At 36.8% G+C, this 17,218-nt stretch overlaps 1 protein-coding gene across 2 annotated transcripts in view; it reads right to left on the bottom strand.

Moving 5' to 3' along the window:
- Positions 1–13,972, bottom strand: part of LOC140527164 (T-complex protein 10A homolog 2-like) — a 34,854-nt gene extending 20,882 nt beyond the window's left edge. The window contains exons 1-7 of one of the 2 annotated variants that reach the window (XM_072643876.1): positions 13,749–13,972; positions 11,010–11,180; positions 9,201–9,544; positions 7,923–8,045; positions 5,745–5,903; positions 3,578–3,689; positions 3,206–3,318 (exon numbers count right to left, since the gene is read on the bottom strand). In XM_072643876.1, coding sequence (XP_072499977.1) covers positions 3,206–3,318; positions 3,578–3,689; positions 5,745–5,903; positions 7,923–8,045; positions 9,201–9,539 — 846 coding nt within the window. In that variant the 5' untranslated portion in view covers positions 9,540–9,544; positions 11,010–11,180; positions 13,749–13,972. The remainder of the gene's footprint in view (positions 1–3,205; positions 3,319–3,577; positions 3,690–5,744; positions 5,904–7,922; positions 8,046–9,200; positions 9,545–11,009; positions 11,181–13,748) is intronic. The other variant, XM_072643877.1, reaches the window with a different exon arrangement.
- Positions 13,973–17,218: the final 3,246 nt, after the last annotated feature.

Below are 17,218 nucleotides of genomic sequence, written 5' to 3'. Positions count from 1 at the left end.
CCTCTTTTTACTAGTGATGAAACTGAGACCCAAACATGCTAAGGGATTTGTCCAGAGTTACTCAGCTAGTGAAAGGCAGAACCAAGAGAAAGCCTGCCATCTCCTAACCCTCGCCTAATCAGTCAGTGAACAAGAATTCATTAAGTGCTGACTCTGTGGATCCACCCTTCTTCACCCACCTCCCCACTTTTCTAAACTTTTTTTTTTATGTTTTATCATTTTATATGATAAAGAAGAGATGGCTCAAGTTTTCTAAGAGGAAAATATTCCTCTGTAGTAGGAAGCAGGCGATTCCTTGCAATAGGAAAGAAATAAGTAAATGAAATCTTGAGATGCCTATTTGGAGGAGCTTAGAGGGAGACCAAGGAGAAACAACCCATTCTGTTCCTAAAGAACAGGAAATACTTGACTAATTTCATTTCCTTTTGTGATAGGACTATTAGGAAAATGGTGGGGCATAGAGAATAAAAGGCCAGCTTTACAATAAGGAAGATATGACACATACTGGCTACGTGACCACAGGCAAGTCATTTAGCCTCTAGATGCTCTAGGCAACTTTCCAAGACTACAACTTGCAGAGAAGATGCCAACCTGTCTTGGCAGAGGGAGTTTCCTCACCAAAGAATTCCCCATCCTCATGGAATCATAAGTTCAATACCTTCCCCTATCAGATGATGCATCAGGGGAAGAATTATTTGTCAGCACAATCTTTCTGAAAAGAAAGAAACCTACCCTTGTGAACAAAATGGAGAAAAGGAGAATCAATTTCCTTGATACTGATGAAATTTCACAATAAAATTCACAATGAAAGGAATTCCTATCTCCTTGAAAAACTATACAAATCGATGTTGACTTCTGGATTCCTATCCATCTGGAGGAAGGACCCTGCTGACTTGCTGCAGGAAGCAGAGCTCTCTGGCAGTTATTTTGATTCTGTTTTCTCTATGAAAGAAAACAGTCTTTGGAATGGTAAGAGTAAATAAAAATGGTTCACAGTATCATATCTATAGAACTAAAAGAGATCTTATGGGTTATGCAGCACAATCCCCTCACTTTACAGATAAGGAACTGAGAGGCTAAGTAGCTTCCCACAGTCACATAAGGTAGTAACTATCTGAGAAGCTTTATAAACTCAGGTTTTCTTGACTACAGCCCCAGTGCTTTGGCCACTGAACCAGTTGAAAACCAAGGTAACTAGGACTACGGTAAGACAGGACTTTATCATCTATTATTAATCTATCTTTTTATTATTATAATTGATCTATTATTAATGACTTCAAATTACCAGGACTGGACAAACTATATCCCAGAGAGGATTACTAAACACTGTCAATATTTTAAAAAATAAACAAAAGAGATACTTCAAGTCTGAAGATGAGGAAGTGTTATTCTAATTTTAAAAAATAGAATAAGAGTCTAGACTAGTGAGCTTAACTTCAATTGCTGGCAGAATGCTAGAACATATTATTAGTAAAGGAATGATTTGGAAACAGAAGCAGTGATCGCAAAGAGCCTCGTCAAGAACACAACGTTAGATTAATCTTGCTCGATTTTTTTGAAAAAAATTATTAGACTGACTTATCAGAGCAGTGCCATAACTTGAAGAACCTTATTTAAATAAATTACTTGACAAAGTTACCCTTAGTACCTTGGTGTAGAATATGGAAAGATGTTGGCTAGGGAGTATAGCATATATATTAGGTGGATTTGATGAATTTGGAACAGGTTGAAGGACTGAAGCTAGAGCAGGAATAATGAATCAGTGTTGGCTTGGAGAGAAGTCTCCAGGGGAGCGTCTCAGAGATCTGCCCAGGGCCTTATTCTGTTTCATTTTTATCAGTGGCTTTTATGAAAGCACAGATGGCATGATTATCAAATATGCAAATGGTATAAAGACAGGAGAGAGAACTGAACTATCAGATGACAGAGGCAGGATTAAAAAATCTCAATATGCTATAATAATGGATGGAAGCTAATAAATGGAATTTGATAGGAATAAATGTCAAGTTCTATGCTTGGGCTCAAAAATACCTGCACAATAAATCATTAATAGTTGGTATGAAGGAAGACCTGAGGGTTTTCTAGGATTGTAAACTCAGTATGAAGGAAACATGAGACATTGGGGTAGATACAATTTAATATCCAGAATGAGAGAATTGATAATCCCACTGTACTCCACCCCAGTCAGATCACATTGACAATACTATGAATTCTAGGTACAACACTGTAGGAAGGATCTAAAGCCAACTCTCTATTCACTATGCTATGCTGCTTCACAAATTTATTTAAATATAAAGTTGAGAAGTAGTATTTGCATTGATGTTTAATGTTTTTCTCATAAAACATGTAATTAAAAACAAAAGATCTGAGGATGGGAGGTACGACCAGTTTTCAAATATTTAAAAGGCTGCCATATTGAAGAACAGTTAGATTTAACCTTCATACTCTCAGAGTTCAGAGCTAGGTCTTTGTTACATGGAGGCGAATTTCATTTCAATATACAGAAATATTTTCTAATAATTATAGTCTTCCAGAAATGAAATGTGCAACCTCATGAAGTAATGGATTCATGATCCCAAGAAGTGTGTGAGCAAATACCAGCAACCACTTGCCAGGCATGTTGTTGACCATTTTCCTTCACTGCATGGAGGATGGACTAGATGATTTCTAAAGTTCTTCTGCCTCTCTGATTCTGTGAGATACAGCTTAAAACAAATGAACCACTCTTAGGCACTTGGAAATCCTTCCATTATACAGATTTCATTGTCAAATTTGACCTGAAATCACAATTTGAAAGTTTCATTCATAGTGACATACTTCTTGAGGGGAAAGATGAAAAATATCTTAGATATTTGTAATAATCTGTTTTTTAATATTTGTAAATAGTCTGTTTTTTCAATTCTTCCTGACTGTCAAACAATTGAGAATTAGAAAATGACTTAAGTTTATTCAGCAATATCTAACTGAGCTCAAAAGGTAATGGGGATATTTACCCAGTGATCTATAGGTTAACTTAATTTTTTTTATTTTTTAGTTCTCCAAAGGATATGGAGAGAGTGGCATTGACCTGTCACCCCTAGAAAATCTACTGATATTGAAAACACTTATTCAGAGATTAAATCTTAGAGGTGTTCTAGCCCAAGAGCAAATCTCTGCATTGATATGATTTGTCTATGCCTATTTGGATTTATGGAGCAAGTCTGACCTTGACCACCTGAGTGTCTTCATTCTGATGGAAGGCAGAGGACCCGTGATCATTATTCTGAACCCAAAAGAGGACTGTATCTTCATAATTCCCAGAGGTCAATGGAGACCTATCTAGAAGGGAAATGAGTTTGATTACAAGAGGACAGTGGGGTTGTCCTACACAATATCACAATCACAAAGTTATGACAAAGCCCTTTTTAAAAAATTTTGGCTATCAAGGGGAGGGAGTAGTTTTCCTAAGATGGTCATGATAAATAATAGTCAAGATGGCCGCATACATCGGATAGATATGCCCCCCAAAACAAAAACAAAACATATTTTTAGGGAATTACTTAAACTGGACAGAAAGCATCCTTCTGACAACTCTTACCCTTTTCATAAGCTGTCAAGCTGTCTTCATTATACATGACAAGTGGGGAAAATGGCACTGGTGATTTTCTTAAACATGCTTTTTGCAGATTTCTTGGAGGTCGATGGACGACCTGGAGGTGCAATACCCAGTGAACTAGAAGCTTTTACAACAAGGACAGCTTTAAAAATTACATGTTGAATTTATTATATCCTTAACATAAGGTGATTATAAAGCAATGAATTTCATATATAATCCACTTTTCTGTTCTAATCTTATAAATGGAAATGCTTGTTTTACTTGGTGTTTATTAAGTTTAGAATAAAAATTTGTTTTAATTTGAAAAGAACTTGATACTGCTGTTTACTGTATCATATACCTCTGCCTTACTTCTTTTAAAAACTGTGCTCACCAGCCAGTTAGACAGCTAACATTTCTCAAGAACCTACTATGTGCCAGATACTATGGTGATATAAAGTTATTGTTTTTTTAATTTACCAGAGAGCTATTAGTTTTTTTAATTTTCATATTAATCTATATTGGCTCATGAATTACCATAACTCATAGCCTTGAATATAAACAGTATTGTGATAGGTGCCATGGGGATAACATGAAAACACATCAATAAATTTAACCATAAAAATGATATATACATATATATATTTTACTATTTGTCCCAAGTTCAAGTAAAGACTGATAAATATATCAATGGCATTTATTAAATGTAGCAGGCACTGTGGCAAGTAAAGGATATCCAAAGAGAAACACAAAACACTCGCTGTCCTTGAGAAGCTTAGGTTCCATTAAGGCAAACAATATGGAATATCTAAATGAACATCAAATGTATGCAAATTAAATACAAAATATTTTGGAGGAGAAGGAGGAATAGGAACAGCTGGAAGGATCAAGAAAAACCTTTTGTAGGAGATGGCACTGAAGGGAGATAGATAATACAAGAAGGTGTACATGAGAAGAAAGTCTATTTCAGGCAATGTGGAGAGTCTGCACAAAGGTAAAGAGATGGTTGATTAAATATACAAGAAATACCAAGAAAAGACAATTTGGCTGGACTGTGGGTGTGGGGCACAGTTGCCATGTAATAAGACTGGATAGGGAAAGTGAAGGGCTTTAAATGCTAGAGGAGTTTATATTTAATCATAGAGGTGAATAAGGAGCCATAGAAGTGGATTGAGTGTAGAGGTGAAGGGAGTAAGATCTGTACTTTAGGAAAATCTCTTGTTGCTGTATAGAGGACAAATAGGAAGAATAATAACAATAAAACAATTTAAGGTTTGAGAAGTGTTATCTCATTTTTCCTCACAACAACCTTGGAAGGTAATTCTATTATTATTCTTGCTTGATAGTGGGTCTGAATTTGAACTCAGTTCTTTCTGACTTCAGGTTCAGCACTTGAGATTGGGAGACCGATGAGGAGGAAGCTATTATAATAATCCAGGCTGATGAGAGATTGTAGAAGAGAAGAGGATCCAATATACAGCTTTGGGGAAGAGGATGGGTTATGTTCCCAGTTAGAAGGCAGGTCAGGGACCAGCAAAGGAAACTGAGAAAGAGCCAGGCAGAGCGTTAGGTAGAGGACCAAGAGAAACTGGTGTTACAGAAACCCAAAGAAAAGAGAGGATCCAAGAAAAAAGGGTATTCAGCAGTGGCAAATGCTGTAGAGAAGTAGTAGAAGAGTCAGGACTAAAGGACTAAAAACAGATTATTGGGCAATGAAGAGGTCATCAGGAATCCATGAGCTGATATGTATTTCTGATTGTCTACTCTGTAATCACCACTGCGCTAGGGTAGGGGATGGGAAGATGGAGAATATTAAAATGTGGCAATAATTTTTTTAAATGAATGAATGGGAGTTGACCACAATAAAGCACATTAAAACAAGAAATGGAAAATGTCACATGTAATTAGATCATCATTTAGCACTTAGTCTAGGTCAAGACTAAATTGAACCATCGATAGGAACATAGAAAACTGATTATTTTAAGCACAGTATGATACTTCTCCAAAACAACAAATTGATAGTGATCTTATTAGGCCTCAGTACAATTTTTGTTCAATATGAAACTTGAAATGTAACTTGAATAGTTTATGATTCTAAATGCCCATTTTTGGTTTACATATATATATATATGTATATATATATACATATATATGCATACAAGAGTTTTACCATTTCTGGATCAAACAGTGTGATTCTTTGTTCCAGGGCAGATCTCTTTCCAATAGGTGGTGGACTTCTGACACGAAGACTTCTGGAAATAGTTTTTTCTCTATGTTCTCTTGATGTTGCTTTCTTAGATTCCATTCTTTCTATTTTATTGCTTACTGGCTAAAAACAAATAATTGTGCATTTTTATACTAACAATAACCATATATATCTTCCTCCTCCTCTCAGAATATTGATTTGAATTATGCTAGTGACTGTAACAACTAGAATAATACAAGTTTTTCTTTGGGCCTTAGCCCCAAAGTAAAATCTTCTTTTGTCTAAAACTTAAAAAAAAATAACCCAATAATAATGTTTGAAATTAGGGATGCTGATATCCACTTTCAAGAAAAGCTCACCCTTCAGTCAAGAAGCATTTATCAAGTGCTTACTACGTGCCAGGCACTGTGTTTAAACCCTAGGGATACAAAGAAAAGCAAAAATAGACCTTGTCTTCAAGGAGTCATAACCTAATTGGGGGAGAAAACATGTAGACAACTGGAGTCATACAAGCTATATTGAAAGCAGCTGGGAGGTAAACTCAGAGAAGGGCACAGGGGGAAGACAGTAAGGGAGGGATGAGGCACAAGAAGCCTCCTGGAGAAAATGGAATTTGAACTGGGTCTTGAATTTTGATGGAAGTCAGAGAAGCTAGGAGACAGAGGTTAGGAATGAAAGCATTCCGACCAACGCAGGCAGCCAGTGCTGTCGGGAGATGAAGTATCAGGTTTGAGACTCACCAGGTTACCCATGGAATATACGGAGAGAAGTAATATGTAAAAAATTCTTGAAATGTAGGAAGAGACTAGGCTGTGAAAGGCTTCAAATTTCAAACAAAACAGTTTAGAAAATACAATCCAGGGAATATTATGAGTTTATTGATAGGAAAAGACATTATTTTGACATGTCATGATAATTAGGCCTGAGGGACAATCACATTGTTAATTTATGCTTTCTGGCTTCTGTGACTCAAATAAATGAATGGTTTAGGATTCATAAAAACTACAAGATCCCAGAATTTGGGGGCCCATAGTCACAGGTGAAGATGTAACATGTATTCATTCCTCAGTTCAAGAACACTTCACAGACTACAATAGCTCTAAGATATTTTAGGAGGTAGTCTAGTTCTTCAACGTAACCTCAGATCATGGACTACATACCAAGCCAGAAAGAGGAAAATATATACCACTGGATTAAATAATGTAGGTAAAGTGCTCAACAAACTTTAAAGCCAAATGCTATTATTCTAAGTAAATCTTTATAAAAATTTGCAGTATTTTCTCCCATAACCCACGTCAAGGGGCAACATGGTATAATAACAATGAATGAATGAAAAATCATTTAATAAGGGCTTTCTGTGTCCCAAGGACACAGCTGTTATTAAAATAGCTAACTTTTACATAGCATTATAAGGTTTGCAAAACATTTTACATTCTCCATCTCCTCGAAACCTCTTATGAGGTGGGTGCTATTATTATCCTCATCTTATAGATGAGAAATTGGGGGTCAGAGAGATTGTGACTTGCAAGGGTGTGAAGCAGGATTTGATTCTAGGTCTTCTTGACTCCATGAACTGGCCTCTATCCAGTATGCCACAAAATTTCTCTCTAGAATAGTGTTTAAAGAGCTGACCTTAGATTCAAAGTGTCCTAGGTTCAAATCTTGCCTCTGACAATACTGGTCTGTGACCCTGAGCATCATACTTAAACTCTCAATGAGCCAGGCAACTCTTTGAGACTGCAAGTGCCCTTTGACAATTATAGATGAGTTCATTCATTGGGAATTCCCTATAACTATGAAATTAAAGGTCTGGTCCAGAAAAAAAAAAATACATTCCAATGACAATCTACTTTTTAACCCAAATCTTTAGAGAGAGTGGGTCAATACTAGCTAAAATGTTAAGGTTTGGGGAAGTTTTTCTGGGTTTTTTGGGGGGAGAAGGGTTTGGGCAAATTGGATGGGTGGGGTAGGTATTTGTGTTAATGTATTTCGAAAGGGTATCCCTTCTAAAGAGTTAAGGAGGGACAATTAGTTGACTCAAGGAAGAAGACACAGACTAAAAAAGTCTATGGACAAAAAAATATATGTTTATATATCTGTAACATGCATTTGCTTTCCAAGAGGATAAACATTAGCAATCACCTCTAAACAAACACATTTTTCAGACGATAACCTCTGGCTGATGTAACTCTCTAGATCAGCATGCATTGGTGTTCCCTCATTCTTTGACAAGCTTGAAGGTCCTCCAAAAATCGGTTCTGATCCCTAAAGAATGGTGAATCAAAAACAAAATGTCAAGGGAAAGATTTCACATGGGTACAAGCACAGTAACAGAGAAGTAAATTCTGTATTTTATCTACATGGCTGTGACTGGAATTGTCCATGTAAAATGTAAAGCATTTCCTCACTATCACCCCACCCCACCAACTCTCCTTTTTCATCCATACTTAACAAGATATATGACAGCGTATTCCCCTAGAGGTTAAACTCATCTGGAAACTACATGAATTAACTCTTTTAGATCACAAAGGTCACTTGTGTTTGCTATACTGACTGCCTACTGGTTATATAATTGATTTAGTAGGACAGCCAGTCCTAGAAATATTGGCCATGGCTTTTTTTATCCTCTTTTAGTATATTCTTATTTGAATATAGGCCACCATCCATGGAGATACATAATGGTTAAAGTGTTTTAACTGAATAGTTTATTTAAAACTATGAATGATTACTGTCCCACATTAAAATGACATCCTACTGCCAGTTTGATTTATAATAAAATAATTTATATTTCACTTAAAGATGGACTTTCCATAGACTGTGTCAAATAACAAATGAAAAAAGTATAAACTCAAAGAGAGATTATGCTTTTTGACAAGAGACCCTAGTTGGGAGGCCCCAACCTTGATGTTTTTTGTGGATTTATTATTATTAAAGATAACGTGTGTGTATTTGTCCTTCATTGCCAAAGAAGACCATGCCATCAGAGAAATGATGACATGACTTGCACTTGACTTTGTTTTGAATGAGGGAGGGTTGTGCAGGTCACCAGTCTCACTTCTCCTCCAGAGCCATCTGAATCCAGTGACCAGATATTCCTCAGAATGACTGGAGATGACCCAGGATGAGGCAATTGGGGTTAAGGGACTTGCCCAAGGTCACACAGCTAGTGAGTGTCAAATGTCTGAGTTGAGATTTGAACTCAGGTCCTCCTGACTCCTGCACTGGTGCTCTATTCACTGCACCACCTAGCTGGTCCTAAAGATAACATGATTTAAATAAAGTGAGTCCTCTTGCTATGCTTTAGAGACATCCCTGAAAGAATAAGAGTGAGGAGATGCAATAGGACCTGAGAGAAAAAAAAGTCATCCCCTTGATGAATAATGCTCGTTTATTGTAAATAACAAAATGTGTCTTTGGTACCAGAGGTTCTGATTTCCTTCTTGCAGAATGTAAAGCCACTGATTTTTTGATGATTTCCAGCCGCTGATGTTCCAAAGCTCGAAGTTCGTCTTGAAGCTCTATGTTCTGCTTCATGAGGACTTCTATCTGGTTCTGGAGTTTGATATGAGCCACAGACCACCGGCATTCATTTATCTTGAACTGCTCTTGTAGCCCATTGATCTGGTGCTTTAAGATCTGTTTGTTATTCAGGGAAGAAACAGCAAATAACCTTTCTGCCATCCTAGGCACTACATGCCTTAGCTTGGCACAGCTGAAGGATGAGCATAAGACCTGGGGTTCAATTCCTGGTGTCGCCATTTGACCTTGAAGAGGTAAGTAAACATTTATTTAATGATGGAGCAGAAATAAGGCTGACTCTGATACTATATGGTCCTTAATATCTTACTTTTAAGGCCCCTTTCTAAGAGAGGAAGAAAGAAGACATTGACTTTGTCATGTGGTAAAATGAATTGAGTATATAAGCAGCACACTAAGTAAATTTGTGGGGCACTTAAATTTCTATTGTGGTTTATTTCGTATAACTGCCTGAGATTAAAATGGCCAATTGACACTAACAAGCTTTGTTATGGGGAAAGTCAAAGAGCCTACTCTAGGAAACATCATTAATTATCCTGATCTAGTCACAAGACACAGATCAAAGATGTAGGGGAGATTAATTTAATTTTGTGATTTCTAAATCACTGACCTGATACTTTATAAAAATAAAATTAAAGGTGGATGTTCAAGGAGCCAAGTAAAACACAGACCCCAAAAGTCTACGAAATGGTAAAGGAGACTTGTCAAAGCAAAATCTAGTATGTTTAAATGTGCAGGATGGTGCTAGGAATCGTATGTGTAGCTTTCTCTGGAGACTTCCCTGAGACATTTGCATCCTGATGGGGTATGGGGGGAAAACAGGGGTGAGATGTGTGTATACTGATTGAATGTTTACTCTTCCACTCATTCCCTTGTAGTTAGGAGAGGTACATTAAAGAATCTGGCATCAGAAAGCGAGCTGATCCATGACTAATCAAATCAACCTATTGGTGAGTAGATAGTAAGTAGTGAGAAGAAAAGCAGGGAGACCAGCAGGAGGTACTGGATGCTTGAATTTCTTATTTTGTTGTGGTAAGTGTAAGGTCTCTAGGTTGCTTCATGGTAGAATGCTGGGGTTGCTGCAGCACAGAAAGAGTTGATTGATAAGCCATGTTTCAGAAGCAGCCCAGAGAGTTTCTTGCCTGACTATACTGACTGAGCTCATTCCTTTCTCCCCTGCCAGACTAGTATTGGAATGGTGAAAAGCTAGAAAATAAGTTAGCAAGGCTAACAATGAGGGATGAGAGATAGGGAAATGAAAATATAAAAAGAAAACTAAGTATTACAAGGTACAACTTATACCTGTTCAAAATTTTAACAAATTGAAAAGGTTCACGTTTATAACTATTCCATCTGTTATACCATCCTAAGGATGCCAGATACAGTAAATTTAAGCAAGAGCTAACTCAAAAATTTATCCATCGTTACATCAAGGGAGAAAATAAATTAAACATTGAAATCCAGTACTGAAATTCACTAAGGTATTTTCCAAGATGAGGAATACCAGGGAAAGGAAAAATGAAGTCAAACTTAATTCAGGAGAATCTTGGTAAAAAAGTATATAATATGACAAAATTTTTTAAAAAAGGACATAGAAATCATGCCAATACTGCATATGGGTGCTAAGTAAAGGCTATATTAAAGATAATTTTGTTTGTTGCTTTTTCCCACACATCATGGAGCTCAACTCACCAACATCTCCTTTGTATCATCATCCTTCTGAGAGATTCTAGATGTCCTTGCCCATTTTTCCGGGTTTGCCTTTGTAAGCTGTGTTGGGAGATTTTCTTCCTTCCAGTGTTCATCTGAAACATTTACCTCTTTGGCCTTTTCTGAAGTGACTTGAAGTGACTTATTTGTGCTCTAGTTCAGAGGAAAGTTCAGGATCACACACATCACAGGTTTGTTTGCTTCATGATGCATACTTATATCTACATCTATGTCTATATCTATATCTACATCCATATCTGCCCATATGGATATGGCTATATCTATCTACAGCAACAAAGAGTTAAGTGGAAAGGGAATTTGGAATCGGAGAACTTGCATACAAATCTTAGCTCTGCCACTTACTACCTGAGTGACCTGGAGCAAGTCATTTAGTGAGTCACTCTCTAAACCTCAGTTTCCTTATCTGTAAAATGAGAGGGATAAGCTACATAATTTTAAAAGTTCCTTCTGGTTCTAAGTTTTAAGATAAGATCCTAAGGAACCTAGTGTTTTCTCACAATGTCTTGTCATTTTTGAATATTAGCAACATTGAAGCCACAATCATAGTTCTGAAGTCCCTTCTTTACCTTATGATGAAAAGAGGACCTTGAATAACAAAGGACAAAGTTCTCTACTCTCTCTAACCATCTTTATGCAGGGAAAGATGGACAAGTTCTCAAGTAACTTGTTGTCTAAAATTATTTTATTTGGAAACCACTAAATGGAAGATAGACAGAACAGGGTATATGCCATCATCTCCTTCTTAACAGAGCCTGAATGTTTTAATTATCCAGAAAATTATTGTAGTAAAAGATCACCAAGAGTGAAGAGACTGCTAGATTTGGAGCCATTGGAGGCAAATAGTTCAAACATAGTGCCTACACTAACCTATATATTCTTCAGTAAACCACTTAACCTCTCTGAGATTCTTCTTTCTTGCCTAAAAAATGAAACTAATAATAACGCAGTAATGTCTCAGAGTAATTATCATAAAGCACAAATAATGTATGTAAAGTGCTTTGCAAAAGTGAAAGCACTGTATTGCTGTATCAATGGTTCTGACATCCTTGAACTATTTCTTTTTCTTTCTTCTCTAAAAATATTTTAAAGAACTTACAGTCTACAGTCTAATCAGCATGATTAAAAAAGGACTTCAGGGTTCTTTTTTATAAAAGTTTCCTAGAGTTAATCAACTAACACTGCACTAAATGACTCTTGTAAATAAAATTACAGTCTTAGAGCTTGAAGGGACATCAATAAATCATCTGATCCATTTTGCAGATGAGGAAACTGAGGCCTTGAAAAAGCCACTTGCTCAAGGTCTCATGGTTATCAGATGTCAGAAAAGAACATCTGGTCTTCTTACTCTTTATCCAATGCTCTTATGCCCTAAATTTCCTCTGATTGGTCTTTTACACTTACTGACTCAACCTCACTCCAGGGACAATATTTCACTTTTCAATGCCACTCCATCAAACTAACAGAGAAAGTGACATTTGAGAGTATATCCTATTGGGATGGATGGTAAGAAAAATTCTGAATATACTCCAGATATAGCATGGAACAGCTTGAAAGGAAGACTGTGAATAGCATTTTCTCGCTGTTGCTTTGTGGCTGTGTACAAAATTGTTCTTATCTAATAATATTTTAAATATTCTTACCTAAGAATATTTTAAATATTTTTACCTAAGAATATTCTAATTCATTTTTATTTGATTATTATTTAATTAATAATTATTATTTAATTCATATTTTAATTCATTCCCAGCCAGACTTTCAAGACTCAGAAAGAAATCATACAATCAGAGAAATATATAATACTAGACACATTTCTGTCAATGTAAATTAGTATGAGGACACAAAAATGCTTGCGTGCTCTTAGAGCTAAACTCTACTGATGAAGATAATTTCATTTTATAGTTTTAAGGGGGTTGGGTGACATTTCTAAACCAGATAAACTGGGAAAGGTATTACAAGCTTCCATCCCAATACTGCCACCCAGTGGTCACAACTACCGGCAACTCAAGGGATGTCAAGGAGAGCAGCGGAGATGAACTCATGGGTAATAACTCTCACGATTCAGATTTCCTGATAGCATTTAATCAAGGAGAGGACAATATCCATTTATTTTTTAAGCCTAATTTTTAATAAGTATTTTAAAAATAGATCTGTGATTTCATCATTTTTAAACACTCCCAGGGAGGAACTTCTTTAACTAATAAAGATCTGTGCCTTCTTGGGTACCTGGTCATCTTAGAAGGTTACCTGAGGCGCTGAGAAGACTTGCCCAATGTCTGAAAGGCAATCAATGACAGAACTAGGACTGGAACCCAGCTCTTTCTCACTCTGAGGCCAAATCTTTATCTAGTCCATCATCTTGCTTATCCTCAAGAAAGTGATTTTTGAATTACATATATTAATAAGAATTCATAAATGAGCTGATTGATTAACAAGCTAATTAGAAGAAATCCTAAAGAGAGAATTTTTGTAGTATGAGATAGTCAAATAGACCTAAAAATATTAAAGTCCTATTTTATGATCCTATTATTTTCTCTGCTTCAGTTATATCCATTTCCTTCAGAATTATATGTAAACCCCTCACTCCTCACGACTCTATTTGCCTTTTCCCAACCCCTTTCTAATACACTGATTATGCTAGTTCTAGATCTATCTGTGTCCCCAAACATCACCAGTGTGGCATTTTTCTATACTTGTACTAACATTTCCGGCATTTTCTTCATAGCCAGTCCCGGCACTAGCTCTTCCAACAGTTTCTTCCAGCTTCCTGATTGCCTTGCCCTATCAGAAGGAGTTGGACAGACAATCTCTAAGGTCCCTTTGGGCATTAACATTCTGTAATTGAGAAAATGGAGCCCAGTTCTAGAGCCAAGATCTAAACTGACTCTTTGTCTTAAAGGGCCACATCCTCTCCTTTCTTTACCTCCTTTACAGAATAGTAAACTTATCAAATATTAGCTAGTAAAGATATTCAAAATGATGCAATTTGATTATTTTGTAGGATCATGGCAAGCAACTTTACAGAAAGATAAAACAGAAGGAATCAATTGTACATAGCTGCCGACACTGGGAATAGGGAATGAGGAGAGCATAGACCTACGAACAAGAAAGGGATTAGTATTACATTTGAAATAAATAGCTTTGCTCTCACAATATGACTCATTTCTCCTAATACCTGGGTCACAGCTGCCCTTGCTGACTAGGGAGTACAAGTAAATTAACTGTGCCTTAGCTGGCCATAATCAGGGAAGATTCAATCAGGAGACATTTTAGAGACTAAGCAATCTGGCTACATGAAGGATCTGAGGACCAGAGTCCACTATTCTATCCCAGCTCTCAGAAAATGGAGCCTGGACCACAAATACCATTGCTACTAGGAAGGAGGTGGCAATCTACTTTCCTATGTCTAGCAAAATTTCTCCTCCTCTCAGAATCTTTAATTCAGAGTCAAAGGTAAAATCTCCCTTCCTTTTCAAGTGCTATCCATTTCCATGTTTCCAGCCATACTACTCCCATTTGCCAGTACATGTCCCTTTTATTCCACTCTTTGGAATTTTATCCTATTGTTAACCAACAGCCCTTCATATTAGACTTCTCACACTCCTTGCCCCTTCCTGAGCTCAGGGAAATGTGCCTCATCCCAGAAGCTACTGCCTCCTTAACCATCCTCTCTGATATTATATACATCTCTTATTCTTCTCATCATATTTGGTTAGGAGGAGGGTGAATACTATTTACTTTTCACTGTCACAGACTCCCAGACCTCTTTGCCTTCATCATTAGCAACCCTTTCTGATTGAAGAATATGTTCCCCTGTCTAGTTCCCAGGGATACAGCTCCCTCATCCTGGAACTCCCCATAGCAATAAACGCATGTCAATCCCTCTACTGTGCCCAAACATCATAAAACTCCAATATCCTTAAAATGATGCCACAATGGTAAACTCCCAGGTTTCTGTTCTCCACATTACAGAAGTCATCCAAGAGAGTGTCACACAGAAAATTGTTCCTAAGGATGCACAGCTTTTCCTCTGACAGCACTGATCAGAAGAGGATAGAGAGCTACCGTAAATGAGAGGCACCTGAAATTTGGCCATCTGGTATTTGAACTCTCTGAGTTTTTAGTATCCAAAGAGAAAATTAATTTACCCGAGAAATTGCATTACTTTCTCTTGGGAAAGCAGAGGGTTTTCTCCATGGAGCTCATCAATCTCTTCTTCAAGTTCCTATAAGTTCCTTCTGGGTCTTTTTGAAGCTGCTATTAAAAAAAGTTCACATTAATAAAAACTTAATTTCAATTATGGCAAACATTAAAGAATATCAGATAATCTTAACAGATAAACCTCTCTTCTCCCTTTTTCTTCCTTTAGCTTTGGCTGGGGATCTTAACCTTTTTTATGCCACAGACCTCTTTGGAAATCTGGTGAAGCCTCTGTGTCCCTTCTTAGAATAATGTTTTAAATTCATAGAAATAAAATACATAGTTTCACAAAGGAATCTAATTATATTAAATATTATTTATTTTATTTTATCCAATTTATATTTATCCAATTATATTAAATACCATTATCAAATTTTTTTTATTGTTCATGAACCCCAGGTTAAGAATCCCTGTTTTGAACTGAAATATCAATAGCCCAAATATCTTGGACTTCCTCAATTGAATAAACTAGCATTAAGGAACATAATGTATATGAGTAAAGCCAACTTATTTCTGCTCAGGTGTTTCAATTCCAGCCCCAAATAAACATGCTCTGATAGTCTTCCAAAACAAATTTTAAAGTAATTCTATACCACATAACCTAGAAAGAGACCTGATGCCTACTTCTTGTTTGAAAGTAAATAATGCTGGGTAAATTCAAAGACACCATGAGTCACAAGGTGATTGCTATCCTTTGCAACACAATTCACCTGTAAATGAAGACACCATATTTCAATCCATTTGCATTTGCTTATCTGTGTACAGGCTGGCATTAGATGGTAAAATGTAAGTTCCTAAAGGAAAGGGACATTGAGTTTTTGTCTTTATATACCTGGTACTTGGCCACATCATAGGCACTTGATCAATGCTTATTCATCAACCCTCAGTACCTTGCCAGGCCATCACCCCTGCTCTGGTTACATTCTCTTCCCTTCACATTCCTGCCCTTTTGGTTAACTAGTTCAACATTACTCTATCCGTTATTCTTAAATCTCTTGCTCCCTGTCCTATCACTAATTATACCTTGACAAACCTCACTCCTGGATTATTCCCACCATTAGTCTCCTTCGCTTCATGTGTTACTGAACAAAGTAGAAATAAATCTTGAAATTGTGAATAAATCTACTACAAATTTATATTTCCTCATTTCATTTGGAACCTCAGAGCAACAAGGCAATTCTTAAACTCTAATCAATTATCTACCCAACTCATTACCAGTCAGTTATTCTAAACCACCTTTTTGGTTCAGCTCAACCCTTGCACCCCCCACCTACCCTCTCAGCTGATGACTTTACCTCATACTTCATTGGGGAAAGAAGTGCCTATTTGCCTCCAGACCCATCTCATCTCATTTCACATTCTCTCTATCATCATTTCCCACTATCTCGGCTTTAATTCCAGTCTCTGATGAAGACATGGTCTTTCTCTTTGCCAAGTTCCATCTTCTTGTCAACCACTTCCTATGTACCCTCAATCCTACCCACTCCCATCTTCTCCAGAAGATGGCATCCATTACCATACCTTCTTTCCTTGTAATCTTCAATCTCTCCCTATCTACCAATTTCCTCCCAACCTACTAACATATTCAAAATATTCCCATGCTTAAAAAAAAACTCACCACCCTACAACATTCCCACCCATTATATGTCTCCCCTCCTACTCCACGAAATTCCTACAAAAGGCTTAATACACTTGGCGTCATTACTTCTTCCTTTCTGCAAACTCTGCAATCTGATTTCTGGCCTCATTGTTCAACCGCAAGTGCTCTCTCCAAAGATCTCTTTAATTGCCAAATCTAGTGGCCTTTTCTCAGTTTTCATCCTTTTTGCTCTCTCTGTAGCATTTGACACTATTACCTACCCTCCCACTCCTTCTCATTCTCCTTTACTGGATTTTTATTTATGTCATGCTCACTAGCTCAAGGTTCTGTCCTGGGTCCTCTTCTCTTTTCTCTCTATACTCACCTATTTGGT

Source organism: Notamacropus eugenii, chromosome 2 (assembly GCF_028372415.1).
Source record: "Notamacropus eugenii isolate mMacEug1 chromosome 2, mMacEug1.pri_v2, whole genome shotgun sequence".
NCBI lineage: Eukaryota > Metazoa > Chordata > Mammalia > Diprotodontia > Macropodidae > Notamacropus > Notamacropus eugenii.
Note: the sequence above shows the minus strand (reverse complement) of the source record. Positions and strands in the feature narration are given on the sequence as shown.